General features: G+C 45.6%; 1 protein-coding gene across 1 annotated transcript in view; it reads right to left on the reverse strand.

Moving 5' to 3' along the window:
- The window catches only part of STK39 (serine/threonine kinase 39), a 315,997-nt gene extending 301,026 nt beyond the window's left edge, over positions 1–14,971 (reverse strand). The window contains exon 1 of the mRNA XM_040229269.1: positions 14,208–14,971. Within this exon, the coding sequence (XP_040085203.1) occupies positions 14,208–14,394 (187 nt within the window). The 5' untranslated portion in view covers positions 14,395–14,971. The remainder of the gene's footprint in view (positions 1–14,207) is intronic.
- Positions 14,972–16,146: the final 1,175 nt, after the last annotated feature.

Genomic DNA, 16,146 nt, shown 5'->3' on the forward strand with positions numbered 1-16,146 from the left:
CTTTTTTGAAAACTGACTTATAAAACAGGGACTACAATATCACTGGATTGACTTCAAAGTAAAGAAACTTTCATGATTGTCTAGGCAACAATCTACCTTTAAACCTAGTGATACAGAGAAAACGTTATTTTTAGAGCTGTGACAGACCTACTTCACTGACTTCTACGTGGCAGGAGAAATAATTATATACGTGTGCAAACAACCTATATTTTTAATGTGGTGCTGTTGAATTTTAAGAAGGTCAGTCTGGAATAAAACACCTGAAGGCTAAAAAAGGATCAGCATCACACATGCGTGCATACACACACACACACACACACACACACACACACACACACACACACACACACACACACGTACTTAACCCTCTGCCCTTCAAATGTTACATTAGAATAGGTATGTTTAGATTTCTTAGCAAGTTATACATTTCTAAAGCCACTCTTCTTGCCAAAATGAATTTGACTGGATGCTTCACACAACACATTAGCTTATGAAACCCACAGTCAACCACACTATAACCACCAGGGGAAGGTAGTCAGGTAATTAGCTCCCCAATCACAAGTAAAAAACAAATGTTCAGTGATTGACAAACACTGTGCATTCATCACCCTTGAGCTAAATAAAGCTGTTGTGGTAGAGAATTTACAAAAGATGGCAATAAGAATTCCTCCCATCTCCGTACCCATGTTCCTTTTGCCATGTGATTTAACCATTCTTTCCAGCAAGCGGGAAGACCCACCCCCCTCTGGCCTGAGTCTGAGCTAACCCTGGGATGTGCTCTGACCAACTGAAAGAGGCACATGACGCTTTGTGACCACTAAGCTAGGCCTCAAGAGCCCCTGCAGCTCCACTCCAGCAATCCTGGGAAGCCACAGCAGCCAAGGGATGAAGTACAGGTGGACTTCCTTGAGAAGGACTCAACGGAAAGAGAGGGCCAGCCACCCACTGGCACCAACCACGACACACACAATGAGGCCGTCTTAAAATGGGTAGCCGCAGATCAGCTGGCCACGGACTCTCCCTAGGTGAGACCAGCAGAACAGCCCAGTGGAGCCCAAATGCCCAATGCATGGAATTGTAAGCAAACAGAAAGGTCATTATCTTAAGACATTAAGTTCTGGGACGGTTTGTCACACAGTTATACACAGCTGATGCAGAGACCATGAGATTCCACACCTGGAGAGCCTTTCTGATGGTCAGAGATGCCCTTGAAGGCAGAGCTTCAGATGAGGTGCCCAGCCCAGCAAGACACGTCCACTGAAACTTTCTGGGAAAAGTGACCTTGTCCCCACTTGCCTTGGTCCCTTGCGGAACCCCTGTGACCTTGAACAGTCCCCTGCGCTCTTACTCTCCATTTTATCCACTCCTGCCTGGGTCCGAGGTCTTTTGCTGCCTTGTGCTAGTCTTTGCCTTCCAATGATGCCGTCTTGCCTCTGGCTTTACAGAACTGGATTTGGAATCTCACAACCCACCCCCCTCCCCACTCTATGACGCATCCTCTCAGGCCCTCAGCTTTCGCTATTGCTACTCCTGCCTCTAGACAAACAGCTCATTGTAATGGCAAACCACAGTCCTGGGTAATCTCATTATTTCCATGAAGTAGTGGTGCAGAATCTATTAAAAAATAATAGTAAACAAAACTGCCTTTAAACAGCTAAAAGCACTGTGAAGGCTAGAGTCATTTTGTGAGGTTAAATAACGATTCTGATCAAGCTGCAACTGATAAAAACAGTCTGGGAAAGACCTTAAGAGCAAATTAATGTCACATCAAAAAATCAGTGTTCTTTCTTCACATGAGGCCTGATGGAAATGGGCAATTTTAAAATTTAAAATAAAAGATGGCTATAAACAAAAAGGGGACCCCATCCCACTATGTCCCCTTGAAGGAAACAATACTTTCTGTGTATATCAGTTTTGATACAATTAATTTTAAAGTTGGTCAGACCTCATAAATATCACCTTTTCACATTTTTGTCACTCCTTTTCTTTCAAGTATAATAACTCCAAGAGAATATTTCATTTTTAAACAGCTACATACAGCTGAAAACAATGTCAATTTTTTTTTTTTTGTCAAGACACACAGTGTACAGGTCAGGGGTTGAAGCTGGGCCATAGCAGTGAAAACGCAGAGTCCCAACCACAAGGCTACCAGGGAACTCCCAACAATGTCACTCTTAATATAAGAGCCTAAATGGACCATCCTCTCTAAGCGAGGCCAAACAAGCGCCTGAATGCAACTTCTCCCTATCCCAGTGACTGCATGGCAGTTGCCCTCTTCGCCTTTAAAGACTACTTAAGCAAATATATAAGCTACAAAGCTGCCTATTTGTCTATTTCTAGAGGGCTCTAAAGTGTAGGATGTAAAATTATAGCCTTTAAAAAGCCTTGCTGCTTCTATGGAAACAACTGGGAAGATGGCTACAGATGAACTAAGAGGTTTCTTCTCTCTCCGCCCCAGAGACTGTCACTTTTTAAACAACCAGAGAGCATTTATCTTAGTAAAGATAAACAATTTAGTCCTGATCTTGACTTTAAAAAAAAAATCTGTGCCAAAAAGATCACTATTCTTAAATTTGCCCGAATGATCAAAATTTGAAAATACACAGAGACACTTCCCCTCCTTCTATTTCAGCCAGCCATATGCCCAGGAAAGGCGCCACATTAAAAATGTTTCCACAACAACCCTTGCTGAAGGTCAGGCACAGGATTTAGGACTCCAGAAGCTGGAAAGGGCATCTACAAGGAAAGAAATAAAAAAGGATTACATAGTAAAACATTCTCTGTGATTGGCCAGGTCACCCTAGGGATACTAAACGTGATAGAGCACAAACCGTTCCTGAACTGCCCCAAATTAAACCCAGTTAGTCTCCCTACACAGATACTTTTTTCACCCCTCAGTCATTAATTCCGTCTCCTACTAAAGCAGGTGTCCTACCCAAACAGTTGTGATCGAGTTTGAATTTCTATTACGGTTCTGACTTCAATACTGGATGTTTTATTAGCTTTGTGGTATAAAACTTAGACGAAACCATTAAATCCTTTAATTACTCAACTACCAAAATGTTTTAAAGCCAAGGGGAAAAAAAAGGACCATGATTCAGACTCACCATTTAAGTGACTAAAACTGATATAGCTATCATTTTTTGTAAGTGGAGTTAACTACATAACTAACGTCTTTGTTAATTTCACCAAAAAAAAAAAAAAAACCACCAAAAACTATTTACTCAGTTCTTTCTTACTTCATTACCTAAAAGAAGATAAACTGAAGTGATTCTGTCTACTGCATTCAACCCCAAGACTCTGAAGAGATCTCTTGAGGAAACGTAACATTTTGGTACTTCTAAAAATACTGGATTTCATTTGGGAGGATTCTGTGTTTACAGTAATCACAAGAACATCCTAAAAGAGTTAAGTGGGTAAGATAAAATTCAAACTTCAAAACTATCTTCCTATGTCAATGGGGGTATCTGCTCCACCACACACAAAAAAGAGTAACTGTTGTTCTGAAATAACAATCAGCTTTCTAATAGAGCATATAGTCAAAAAAAATTATTTTAACTGAGGTTAGCAGTCTGTCTCCTTTCGTACTTCTAAGTCAACGGCAATGCTTTGTGTGCTAGCAGGAGGTGACCTCAGAATATTTACAGCCAACATAATAATATTTAGTCAGTTTTTGAACATTTCTGAGAAATTACCATCCAGCACCGTCCAGTAAAACTTTTTGTGGTCATGGAAATAGTCTGTATCTGCACAATCCAAAAGGTACTTTACTGGATTTGTTTAGTGGCTAAGTCCTGCCTGACACTTTGAGACCCCATGGACTATAGCCCGCCAGGCTCCTCTGTCCATGGATTTTCCAGGCAAGAATACTGGAGTGGATTGCCATTTCCTTCTCCAGGGGATCTTCCTGACTCAGGGATCAAACCTGCATCTCCAGCCTTGGCAGGCAGGTTCTTTACCACTGAGCCACCTGGGAAGCCCACTTCACGGGACTGTGCAGGTTTTATAGACCTGAAAGGAAATAAATAAAATACCGTTCCTCCGCTGCTCTAGTCCCAGTTGGCTACTGATTATAATGTGGCTAGTGTCACTATAGAACTGTATTTTACTTTATTTTTAAAGCAGTTTTAGGGTCACAGCAAAATTGAGAGGAAGGCAGAATTTTTCCCGTATACTCCGTCCCTTCCTCCACGTGCACAGCGCCCCCCATTATCAACATCCCCCGACCGAGTGGTACATTTGCTACAACTGATGAACTTACATTAATACATTCTTATCATTCAAAGTCCACAGTTTACATTAGGGCTCACTCTCTTTGCTATACATTCTATCAGTTCAGTTACTCAGTCGTGTCCGACTCTTTGCGACCCCATGAATCGCAGCACGCCAGGCCTCCCTGTCCATCACCAACTCCCGGAGTCCAACCAAACCCATGTCCATTGAGTTGGTGATGCCATCCAGCCATCTCATCTTCTGTCGTCCCCTTCTCCACCTGCCCCCAATCCCTCCCAGCATCAGGGTCTTTTCCAGTGAGTCAACTCTTCACATGAGGTGGCCAAAGTACTGGAGTTTCAGCTTTAGCATCAGTCCTTCAAATGAACACCCAGGACTGATCTCCTTTAGGATGGACTGGTTGGATCTCCTTGCAGTCCAAGGGACTCTCAAGAGTCTTCTCCAACACCACAGTTCAAAAGCATCAATTCTTCGGCGCTCAGCACAACCTCTGTGCTCAGCCTCTTCATCCCTTGCCACCCAGAAAATTTATTTAATTTTAATTATTCAAATTGAAATAGCCACATGTGGCTAGTGGTTACCACAGTGGACGGCTCCAAACTAGACACAGCTGGGAATGCTGTTGCTGCTCTCATTGTGATAAAGTTATCAGCCTGGCAGCAGGGACCTGGCTTTAGGGCAGAAGCTCTGCTCCAGCGAGTGATCAGCCCTGAAGGATCAATACATCTACTTGCTGCTCCTCAATCTCTTATTTGCCAACACATACAGACATATACACTCTCACACCTTTCCATGTTACTAACAGGTTCTAACCAAGCATTCAAAATATAATCTATTCCAAGAACCCAGGCAAAAGATGATGGTTGAAATGAAACTATTTTATGTTTATATATCACCTTCATTTACATGTTAAATAAATATGCCCTGGTGAAGAAAGAAATACATATAGAGATCATTTGATCCCCTCTAATGCAATACGTAAGATTTTTACTATAACATGTATATGGTAAATATGTTCCCAGATAAATTATATATGTACTTTATTAAAATAGTAGGTATAAAATTCAGAGTCAATAATATCTCTAACTTCCTCCTGCCCACCAATGAAGAATCACCATGATGTTTAAGTGGAAGAAAACACTGAACTGAATAGGAAGAAATGGCCTGAGATTCTAAGGACTTCTGGACCACAGGCAAATTACTTTAAGGCAGGCTGCGAGAATCTTCACTTGTAGAAACAAAGGAACAGGAATGAACTTTCTCTCCGGTTTCCTCCAAAATTAAATTTCATTATTCCCCGGTATTCTTATGTGGTAGTCTTAGGAACTGACCTTAAAAAACCAGCACTGACCTAGCAGAAGATGAGATGGTTGGATGGCATCATCAACTCAATGGACACAAGTCTGAGCAAACTCCGGGAGACAGTGAAGGACAGGGAAGCCTGGCATGCTGCAGTCCACAGGGTCACAAAGAGTCGGACACACTGAGCGACTCAACAATAATCAACCTATGGTTTCTTCCCTGGAGCACTCTCTTCCCCTTCTATGAGTCAGCCCATAACTGAGAAAGGTGACGGCGACATCGACAGTTTCAAAGGAAGGAAGAAAGGAAAGGAAAGGAAGGGAGGGAGGGAGGGAAGAAGAAAGGACAGACCAAGTAGTTCAAAGTAAAATGTCAACAACACAAGGCAGACCAAAGGCACCAATCCCTACGTTGAATCCTTTTCAACCCCCAAACAAAACAGAGCAGCAAAGAACATAACTGGAATGCCCCTTATCACAAACCCTGCTACAAACTAATGCTACCTGTTCAAAAGAGATCATAAATCTTCTAGGATCTCAACCATCAATAGAGTCGTTGTGAGAAGTCTCAGGATCGTCACAGGCCACTGGCTTCTCAAATACTCCCCCAATGAAGGGCTATCATTCACACGAGAGAAAGCCGTCAATGTCTACTCACCATACTAGTTCTTCTGGTAAAGTAGCGACTTCACGTTGGAAACCTGAGCTCCACAAATGTCACCAGAACACACATCTTCACCTAAGGGAAGAACTGAATGAACAGCCTCAGGACTAGGCCTCTGACTTACGCTAAATGCCACTTCCTTGGAAGAAGTCTGAAAATAAAATATCTTAAAAAAGGATGGTTTAAGTTCTGTCTTAAAAAGATGTTTTCCCATGTATCAAAATAAGCAATTAGTTTAAAAGATCAATTCATCTAATCCCTCAGTGTCCAAGAGTTTATTCCCAAATAACTGTTCACCAAATGAGAAGAAACGCGAAACACATCAGCATTTACTCACATCCGATTCCCGAAGTGTTCTCTAAATCAATTCTGAACTACAGGCTTGCCAATCCATTCTCTAAAGGACTGCTACTTCTCCTCTGTTTCCCAGTTAACCCAAATCTAAAATGCCTTTTTAATTACTATACTGAATTCTTCTTTAGTAGCCTAAACTGCAATGAATAGCACATTTGGAAAAAGAAACACCTGAAGCACTCGAATCACTTCAGCCATCTTGGAGCTGTTTGGGGATAATTTAAACAAAACTGTCCTGGAGGAAAATGGAAAACTTCACTTGATTACATGGAGAGTTTCATTTAATGGGGAAAAAAATAACTTTCCCAAAAATACACCACAGAGGAATTATAACATATATTAGATTGCTTTTGGCTTACAAGACCTACTTCTATAGTCTCAGCATGTACCACACCAATCCTATCATCCCCCAGTCCCTTGTCTAAAAAATATAATTCCTGACTTCGTGACAACCTTTGAAAACCACCTGTCCTGATAAGTCTGCTGCGGTGTTTCACCTGTATCCCTGATCTTCAACAGTCCTGATTTCTACACAGCAAAAAGCCCCACAGAGCTTCAAGGCTGGGTTATATATAACTACACAAACAGCCAGAGGTCACGGATACACTCAAGAAAGGAAAGTTTGCGAGGAGAGATGTGCCAGGGCTTCCCCACCCTGCTCTGCAATGCCCGAGTTTAAAATAAAAGAGAGGGGCACCATTACTGCTCTCAGGATCCTTTAATCCAGACAGGCCACCTCGCAGAACGATGACCTCAGGAAAGCCAGGCCTCTGCCTGCCTACCTGCCCAGCACAGGCAGGTGCAAGTACTCAAAGTGCTTACTCTTGATCTGGGAGGATTAATGAGCTAATTTCTCCAGAGCCCTTTAAGCTGACTGGCCCAAACACAACGAAATGAGCATCCTCATTAACCATAGGCAAGATTAAATCTTCAGGATCCAAGGAGGCAAATACCTAGAAGTGAGGCGATGTTCCTCTTCCAAGGTGGGGGGCATGGAGTGTTGATCCCTAAAATTCAGTTTCACCAAGAAAACATTTATCAAATCTTTAGTGAGAGGTATGGGGAATGGAGGCCAAAGACCTGTCCTCAAGGAGGAGTGACATCTAGCGCCAGGATCGGCAAGGAGGCAATAAGCAGCAAGGGTGTAAGGATCACCAGGGATGAAAGGGCCAAGAGAGGAGGCAGAGGGGAAGGAGATTTGGGGGCAGAGGACTGTTTCTGTGAAGAGAAACCATTTATTCCAGGTCTTAAAGGGGAGCCTGGATCCGGGCGGGTTCCGTTTATGAACGTGCATCAGGCTATACATTTATGACCTGTACTCTTCTGTGTGCCTATTATACTTCAATAAAGGTAATGCTTAAAAGGGGAGACAGAGCTCTCTGTTAAATATATGACAATGGAAGAGAGGTGGAATGGTGTTGCAGGCAGAGAGAAAACTTGCCTAGAAGGGGCTGGGAAAGCAGGAAGCATTTCAGCAGCTGCAAAACATTCCCCCTGGCTGAGAGTCTGTTCCGAGAACTGCAATGACAAGGGTGGGGGGCACTGAATGGAAGACAAAAGGCAATTCTAGAAGGCCTTAAACACCTGCTCAGAGTTCATCCTGACCATCATGGAAGAGCCACTTTTAAAAAGGTCTAAGTCTGGTGGTAACTGATAAAAATTTGGGTATCACTTTGGTAGCAATGCTTACTAGAGCTGGAAGCAAGGCTGCAGACAAGAAACGTGGATATGAAGAGATTACAGTCTCTCAAGAAGAACTGAGAGAGGCCTGAACTGAACCAACGATGACCAAGAGGAAGAATGAGGGAAGCCTCAAAGACGGGATCCAAAATGCTGAACACCAATCAGATGCGGGAGATGGAGGAAGCCAGGAAAGGGTGGGATGAGCAGCACGTTTCTGCTTCATACTCGAGGGTCTTCAGGAAGATGGAGAATGTAGAAGGGACAGGATTAGGACTGAAGCAAAGGTGGAGGGACAGGGAAAGGTGAGTTTCACTGTATGAGGTTCTGTGAAGTATCTACAAAAAGATGTTTGAAAGGGAGCTCTCACACCAGTCCAAAGACCAGGCAGGCCCTGGGCATTTTAGGCTGTGGTTGAAGCCTCAGAGCCACAGAGAAGTGGATCCTGGAGCAGGCACAGCCGGGGAAGTAGGAGGAGAAATGGTAGGTGGCGTCAACTCCTGCAGAGAGAGGAAGAGAGGGAAGCCCTGCGGTGTCACTGGTTGCAGTCCCAGAAGGCCACAGTGATCATGGAGATTTCAACTCTGGCTTCTTAGCAAGAAGGTAGAGGCTAGATATAAGTAAGCTGTGGAAGGGAGGTTCTCCACTGGGAAGGGAAGGAAAGAGATAAGGCAGGTGCTAGAGGAGGGAGTAGTGAGAGTGTCCTATTTTGTTCTCCTTTGCTGTGAAACTGTTAAGAGGGAGACTTGAGAGTATTTATAAGTGGCGGGAAGGGCAGCGAGGCAAGGAAAGAGACAGGGGAGCCACAGTGATGACCTGATCTGCAGACAAATGCCCTCTGCCTTGCTGGGGCACACAGGGATAATTTCTTTGAGTCAGCAGCATTTCCTGCCAGCACGGCAGCCTCCAGAGGTGGGGGAAAAGTGCAGTCTGAGCAGGTTGCTCATGAAGCTCTTTGAGCCGGGCCTTTCCTCCACCAATCTTCCCGCAGGATGCCCTTAACACTTGTCAAAGAGCCATCTGGCACCCGAAGCCCTGAGCTGTCCGATTCCACAGGTCTCTGCAGCTTCCTCCCCGCAGGGCCCTCGGGCTCCCCAGCCAGCCGCCCACCGGAAGAGCCAACTCTCCTAGGCAGAGAAACTCCAAGATGCTCCAGAGTCTGGGCAGGATTCTCTCCCAGTAACGCGGATCTGATCAGCCGGCACAGCCTGCAACAGTTGCGGGCTCAGGCTCCCGGAAAGCTCGCCCTGAGCCAGGCACTGCTCTGTGCTCCACGGTCTCCCTTTCCCCGCAAACCCTACTGTTACCATCTCCAGGTCCTGAATGAGGATACCAAGTGCAGACACCTCTAAGCAACTTGGCTTAAGATCACACGGCCAGCAACTGCCATCACCCGTCCATGAAACAGACCAGACCGCCTGACTCTAGAGCCCACCACATTTCAAGTTACTCTCCAACACCATCAAAAATGTGGTACACAATAGACTACGACAGATGGAAGGAAATTCATGTTACTGGTCACAAATCAAATGCATAAATAAAGCAAATACTGTGGAAATTCTACCACGAGTTTCTCTTAACCTATAAATTTTTCGTACATGCTAGTTTGAACAGCACGTTTAAAAGCATTTCTGCTGTCAATGTAATTAACACCGCTGAAATGTATACTTAGAAAATGGTAAATCTCATGTTACGTATATTTCATCACAATAATGAAAAAACACGAGTTCTATATACATTATTCTCCTTACCAAGAAGAAAAAAAAAGTGACAAGATATGAAAATCGAAACCTCTGCACGAAGCTAAGCATCTCAGGACTCTTTTAGTTAAAAAAAAAAAAAAAATTAACAACTGACAGCAGTGGCAAAGCAGCCTGGTTTACAGGTCTGGGAGATAAGAATGAGGGCACTCAGTGCTCCATGCCTCTGAGGTCCCCGGCAAACAAGTGTGACCCAGTGTAGCTCCACCGTCCTCATGATGCTTCGAACACCTATAAAACCAGTTCTAAACCCTAAACCGTAGAGCCCCACAGAACTTCCGAGAGCACGGAGCAGGATTGCTCTCAGCTGCTGCTGCTGCTTAAAGACCTGGCCAGTTGCCTGTTACCTGCACCTGGGGGAAACGCACTGGAATGGTTAAACAAAGCCCCTGGGAGAGAAAGAAACCAGAGTACTGAAGAAGCCCTCTGTCAAACTACAGTAGGAGACTAGAAACCAAATTCTTTTTGTTGACGAGGACCAGAAATGAAGGAGGTGGCCCTTGCGGATGATTCCAAGTGAATGACTAGGATGAAAGTGAAGCAATGCTTAGAAATAAGGTGCAAAACTACAGAAAGTCTCATACTGCAAAAAAAAAACTAAGAAAAATCAAACATGTTCTGAGGCCTAAGTCTATTTAGTGTTTTTCACAGGAAAACCAACAAAGATACCAGCCGCTGCTGAAATTATCTGAGTCAAATACAGAAACTGATACTGCACTGACTACAACTTTTTGACAGGAAAGTTCCTTGATGTTTGTTCAATCGATTAAGGATACCCAAGGCAACATTTTCATGATTCATCTTTTGTTCTTTGTTTAGCAAACCGAAGTGATAACATTAATACCACCCACAAATAAACTAATTTTTCAATTGGCATATCTTTGGGTGCCCCATATACTTCTAAAGAAAGAATGTGAGGAGAGTGAGATGGGGGTAGTTGGGGGTGGTAAGGAACAAAGACTAATGAGGCTGAAGGGTATTAAACAGGCTAGAACACCTTCCAAGAGCAGTTACTTCTCTATAGGAGACTGAAATATTTGAAACCTACTAATACTGATGGCTAAAACAAGGAATTTAATCATTTTACAACACAGTTAACCTCTCCCTATAAATCTCTCTCCAACAGATTTTGCATCTATTTCCAGGTTGCCCATAACCTTTTGAACCAGATTACCATTACAAATTCTCCACTGATCTTTTATCACGCAAGAACGAAATAACAAAGAGAAAAGTTTATTTTTAGACTTGCAAAATCCTGTGTTTATTCTTCTAAAACAGAAATCAAACAACTGAACCTGCTTTGTTTGGATTTCAGTAAACCTCGTCTCTCCTAATCTTGAGGCCCCAGCCTCTGCCAGAAGGAAAAGAAAAAAAAGTGCTCTATGCCACGCTGGAAGGTTAAAACACCTGGCCTCGCTGGGCCTTCTGCTCAGGCACATCTGAGCCTCCTGCTGGCCACGGTTCATACTGCCGGGGTCCCATCACATGACACCTGCCTTGTGGCCCCAAGAGGCCAAGGCTGTCCACCTGCGTTCACACTGAAACTGGCTCCATGTTTGAACTACAAACTTCTGCGTGTAATGTTTAAGCAGAAGTGCTTAACCGCAAGTTCACCCATTACTTAACTAACATTAAACAGTAAATGGAAATGGGTGTGTAATTCCCTACAATATTAAGCCCCTGGAAAACCCTATTCCAGCAATGTGACTTTTCAATCACACGGCCACCACACAGTCTCTTTCAATTGGAAAAATATGAGATAATTTTAAATGTAGGAAAACCCTTCCTGCAGTCTGAATATACAAAAATCAGCGTAGAAGTAATAAATGGGCATTTCTGCTGGCAAATTCCTCAGGTAAATTTTTTTTTAATGAAATTGACCAACCGTAATTAACAATGCTGCTACTGCAAGCAGAAAGAAGCCCTGAAATCAATCCCGTCTCTTTAATTAAACTAAGATTTTATTCATTTCAGTTCAGAAAACTGGTCAACTCAAACATTGCTTTCAAAAGATAAGCATATTGCCTTCCATATTGCAAACTTGCATATTGACAGTAATAATTTACAAAATAAGCATAGAAATTGATTGTAAGTAAATACTGGTCCTAGGCCCTATGGAAACATGTGGCAGGTTACCATCAATTAACTTTTATGGACCATCCCTATGTACTGGAGTCAGAGGGATAAATAAGACCCTAACGGAGTTCACAGCTGACAAGGAAAAGCAGCAATGGAAATAATCAAGTAACTTATAAACTTATTCAGACTTCAAAATTCAGTTCAGATGTCTTCTGCGGAATACCCTGCTTCCTTATTTCTCCAAGCAAGCAGTTAGTCCCTCCTTTATGCTCTACCAGTACTCACTCATGACATCCTATAGAATCAGTTACTTAAACTTGGGAAGCCCTGAGGGCAAGGACCATTTTATTCATTTCTAAATGCAAAAACCTAGCACAATGCTTGGGAAAGAGTAGGCCTTTAGATTTTGTTGCGCAAATAAAAACTATGGTATTACATGCTGTGAGCCGTATAAAAAAAGGAACAGAAAAAGCCACCATACTTTGCCTTCGAAGAAGCAGAAAGCGTCTCAAGAACATTCATCGCAAGCTGAGTGAGATTAACTACAAAGATGGGCACTTAGAGAAGAGCCTGTGAAAGACAGCAAGGAATGGAAGGCCAGGTGTATCCCAGGACAGCTGACTATTCAGTGTGCAATCAGTGCAATCAGAATACCAGTGGGGGCAAGTAGGTTGAGAGCAGACAGTAAAACTGGGAAGATGAAGGGGCTTAGCTAGCAGGTGAAAGGAGTTTTCACTGAACAGGCTTTAAAAAACCCCTTGAAGATACATAATTCATGCAGTGACAGGAAGACGTATTACCAGAGTCTTTGGCAAAAAGTTATAAGAGGCCTGGGTTTTCCAAGAATTTTGCTTTCATATCCTAGGTTACTGTTCTGCCCATCATTGGTATTTATTTCAGTCTATGCTATGTTCCATTCCTACAGTAGCAGGCGATAAAGGGTAAACACCTAATGAAATTCTTATTACCGGTTTTAATTTTTTAAAGACAGGGAGGGAGGGCCACATTCTTTATAATGAAAAGAAGGGAAAAAAGTTTAAAATAAATATCCTGAATTCCTTTCTCATCATGTACTTAAACATCAAGATATGAGAAGGCAGCATCCCATCCCACCGCCAATAATGAGGGCCCATTTTATCTGGAGGGTGCCCTAACTGGGTTTAACAAGCCTCTCAGACGAGATGATCCAACAACCGTCAACACAAATCTGGTCCTTCACGTGCTTGGCCCAGGGAAAAGTAACGGCGGCTTCCTGCCACTCGACTTTGCCAGGTTTTTTAAAATCTAAGATAAGGGGATATTGGTGAGCCAACTAGAAGGCACCAACAGGCAAGCAGCAGGTCATCGAGAGCCTCGGCTTTCACTCATGCAGTTCAGCCCTGGACCAGAGGGGAACCATCGGCCCAGCACAGGGCAGGAGGCCAGGGCGCCTTCTTTCTCCGGGCGACCGGGCTGGGCAGCAGGAGGCGCGCCCGGGCACCGAGAGGCGGGTACCCGGGCGCGCCGACCGGCGCGGAAAGCCAGGCTGCAAGGCGGGCGTGGAGCTGGGGCTGTCAGGAAGGGAGGCCAGCATCCTCCCTGGCCTCAGGAAAGAACCTGGGCCCCTGGAACTCCTACGTAGCCCGGTTACCCATGGCGAGAGGTTGCTGATGGGAAACTGGGGTGCGGAGCTAGAGAGCAGAGGCGCGGCTGCGCCGGTTAAGTCCCCCAGGACGCGCGGCCCCCCGGCGAGGCGCGGGGGCGCTGGAAGACCAGGGCGGCGCCCCCGCAACCCCACCCAGACCGCGGCTGCCTGCTCGCGCGGCCACCGACCACAGGCTGCGGGCCCGGCACGCGGGAGGAGGGAGATGCGGCGGCGTTGCCGGGTCCCCAGTTCCGCCGCCCCAGCGATCGGGGAGATAAAAGTTTGCAGCATGCGGCTCGTCTGCAGTGCGAGTCACATCCGCCGCGCCACCTCCTGCAGCACCCGCGCTCACCGAACGAATGAAAAAAAAAAAAAAAACTGTTGAAGCCGGTAGGCCCAGAAGCCGACCGCTCTGCCTCCAGGGCGTGCATGCAGACAAGCCCAGCATCCCGCGTCGCCTGCCGCGCCTCCCGCCCGGCCTGGACCGGCCCCGCCGCACCCGCCGCACTGACCGATAACCTCCTGCAGCTCGTACGCGTCCCTGCAGATGGGCCAGCCGATCGACTGCGGGGCCGGAGCCGTGGCCACGGGAGCCACCGGAGCCGGCGCTGCTGTCGCTGTCGCCGGGGCCGCCGCTGTCACCGGGGCCGCCTGCTGGGGCTGCTGGACGTGCACGGGCGAGCCGCTCGGCTCCGCCATGATGCTGCCGGAGGAGATCGGGAGGACGCGCCAGCCGGCGGACGACCTTCCACTTGAAACTTCCCTTCCTCGCCACCGACACCTCTCGGCCGGCGCACGCCCTCCGCGCCCGCCGCCGCCGCCGCCGGAGCCAGCCACGAGGGGAGGGAGCGAGGGAGGCCGAGCCGGGCGGAGGGAGGAGGCAGCGCCGGCGGAGGCGGGGAGGGGAGGAGGCGGCCCGGTCGCCGCGCTCGCCGCGCGCCCCGAGCCTCGCGCGCGCAGTTCTCTGCCTCCGCGAGGGGAACCGCCGCCCCGCCGCCCCCTCCCGCCTCTCTCGCTGCCGGGAAGTTTCCACCCGAGGGGAGTGAGGCCGGGTTGGGCTGGCGTTCGGGACCCGCGTCCCTCGCCCCCTCACTCCCTGCTTGCCCTGAGCCTTCGCCCCAGAAGATCGGGCTCTCCGGAAGATGTCCCTTGGGGACCCCGAGGGCGGGGTCGTTGAACCGCCGCCAGGTTCTCAGATTCAGAAAGTCTCCCCAAGTAAGAGACCCTGAAGTTCATTTACAAGTTAGCGAGTGAGCCATCTACACGCCGGCCGTTTGTAGGGCGCCGGTTAAAAAATAACCCGAGTTGTAACTTTCCGGCGCCCTACCTGCCAATAACCCTTTCCCCCACCTTGCCTAATCTAATCGCAGACCTTCTGGTTTTTTCCTTAGTGAAACGTGATGCCTTAGGTCTCTGGCTGTTCATAGACTTCATTAGTTCCAAGCCGTTTGGATCCCAGGGAGGTGTTGTAAGGGCCTAAAAAGTTAGATTTTTCTAAGTGTAAGAGATTTGAACTCTAAATCTCAAATTTTAGACCCTTAATAACAAAGCCACGCTAACCCGATAGGTCAGGAGATAGCAGGCATTTCTTTTACAGAGCATAACTAGGTGTCAAAGAATGTAACGCACCACAAGCTGCGTTGAAAACTTAATTAATTGCTGCTTTCTCAACGCTCCTAAAATTACCTCATCCTTAAAACTGCTCTGGAATAACCATAGGTCTTCCTAATTATAGGTGTCATATTTAACACTGAGTGTTCTCTGTGTTTCCCCTGGTAGAGATGACCACGATTGCACCATCCTTTTCTTAAGCTGAAACTGTGCAGTGACCCAATGGTCATAATGGTCATTGGGCCAAAATTATCGTGTGTAGTTTTCGTGATGAGGACTATTGGATAAGAAAAACGAGCTGCTTCTTCTTTTTTTTTTTTTTTAAAGAAAAAAGAGATCGTGATACTTCGTCTCCTCTGTTTACATATAAAAATCTTAAAACTTTTTAAAAGATAATTCAGACGAAACCCAGAAATTCATTAGAAATGTTACAAGTTCTAATCAAAATATTGATGGAAACTGAACGTGAGTATGGTTAGTCTCTCACAGCATGAGGCAACAGTTGGGGTAAAGGGCATTCGATGCTTTTGGTCAACTCACAGAACTGTGCTGAACAAAGAAGCTGTACATTGTTTTATGAAGGGATGTCCCAAAACGGTGTGTTGATTTTAATGTCTGTCAGGAAACAGACAACTTCATGAACAATTACATTCTAGCCTTTGATGTTTTAAACAGGGGAATAAGAGGGAACTGGAGCACTCTAACTGTTCACCTCTTCAAGTGCTGTTCCCTACCTGAAGAAACTTTTAAGGACTGTGTTTAAGGGAAAAGAACAATGCTTAAATGAATAGGAATTCCATTTTATCATATGAATTTTTACTTTGACTTTCGAACCATGAA

This window comes from Oryx dammah, unplaced genomic scaffold (assembly GCF_014754425.2).
Source record: "Oryx dammah isolate SB20612 unplaced genomic scaffold, SCBI_Odam_1.1 HiC_scaffold_27, whole genome shotgun sequence".
NCBI classification, from domain to species: domain Eukaryota; kingdom Metazoa; phylum Chordata; class Mammalia; order Artiodactyla; family Bovidae; genus Oryx; species Oryx dammah.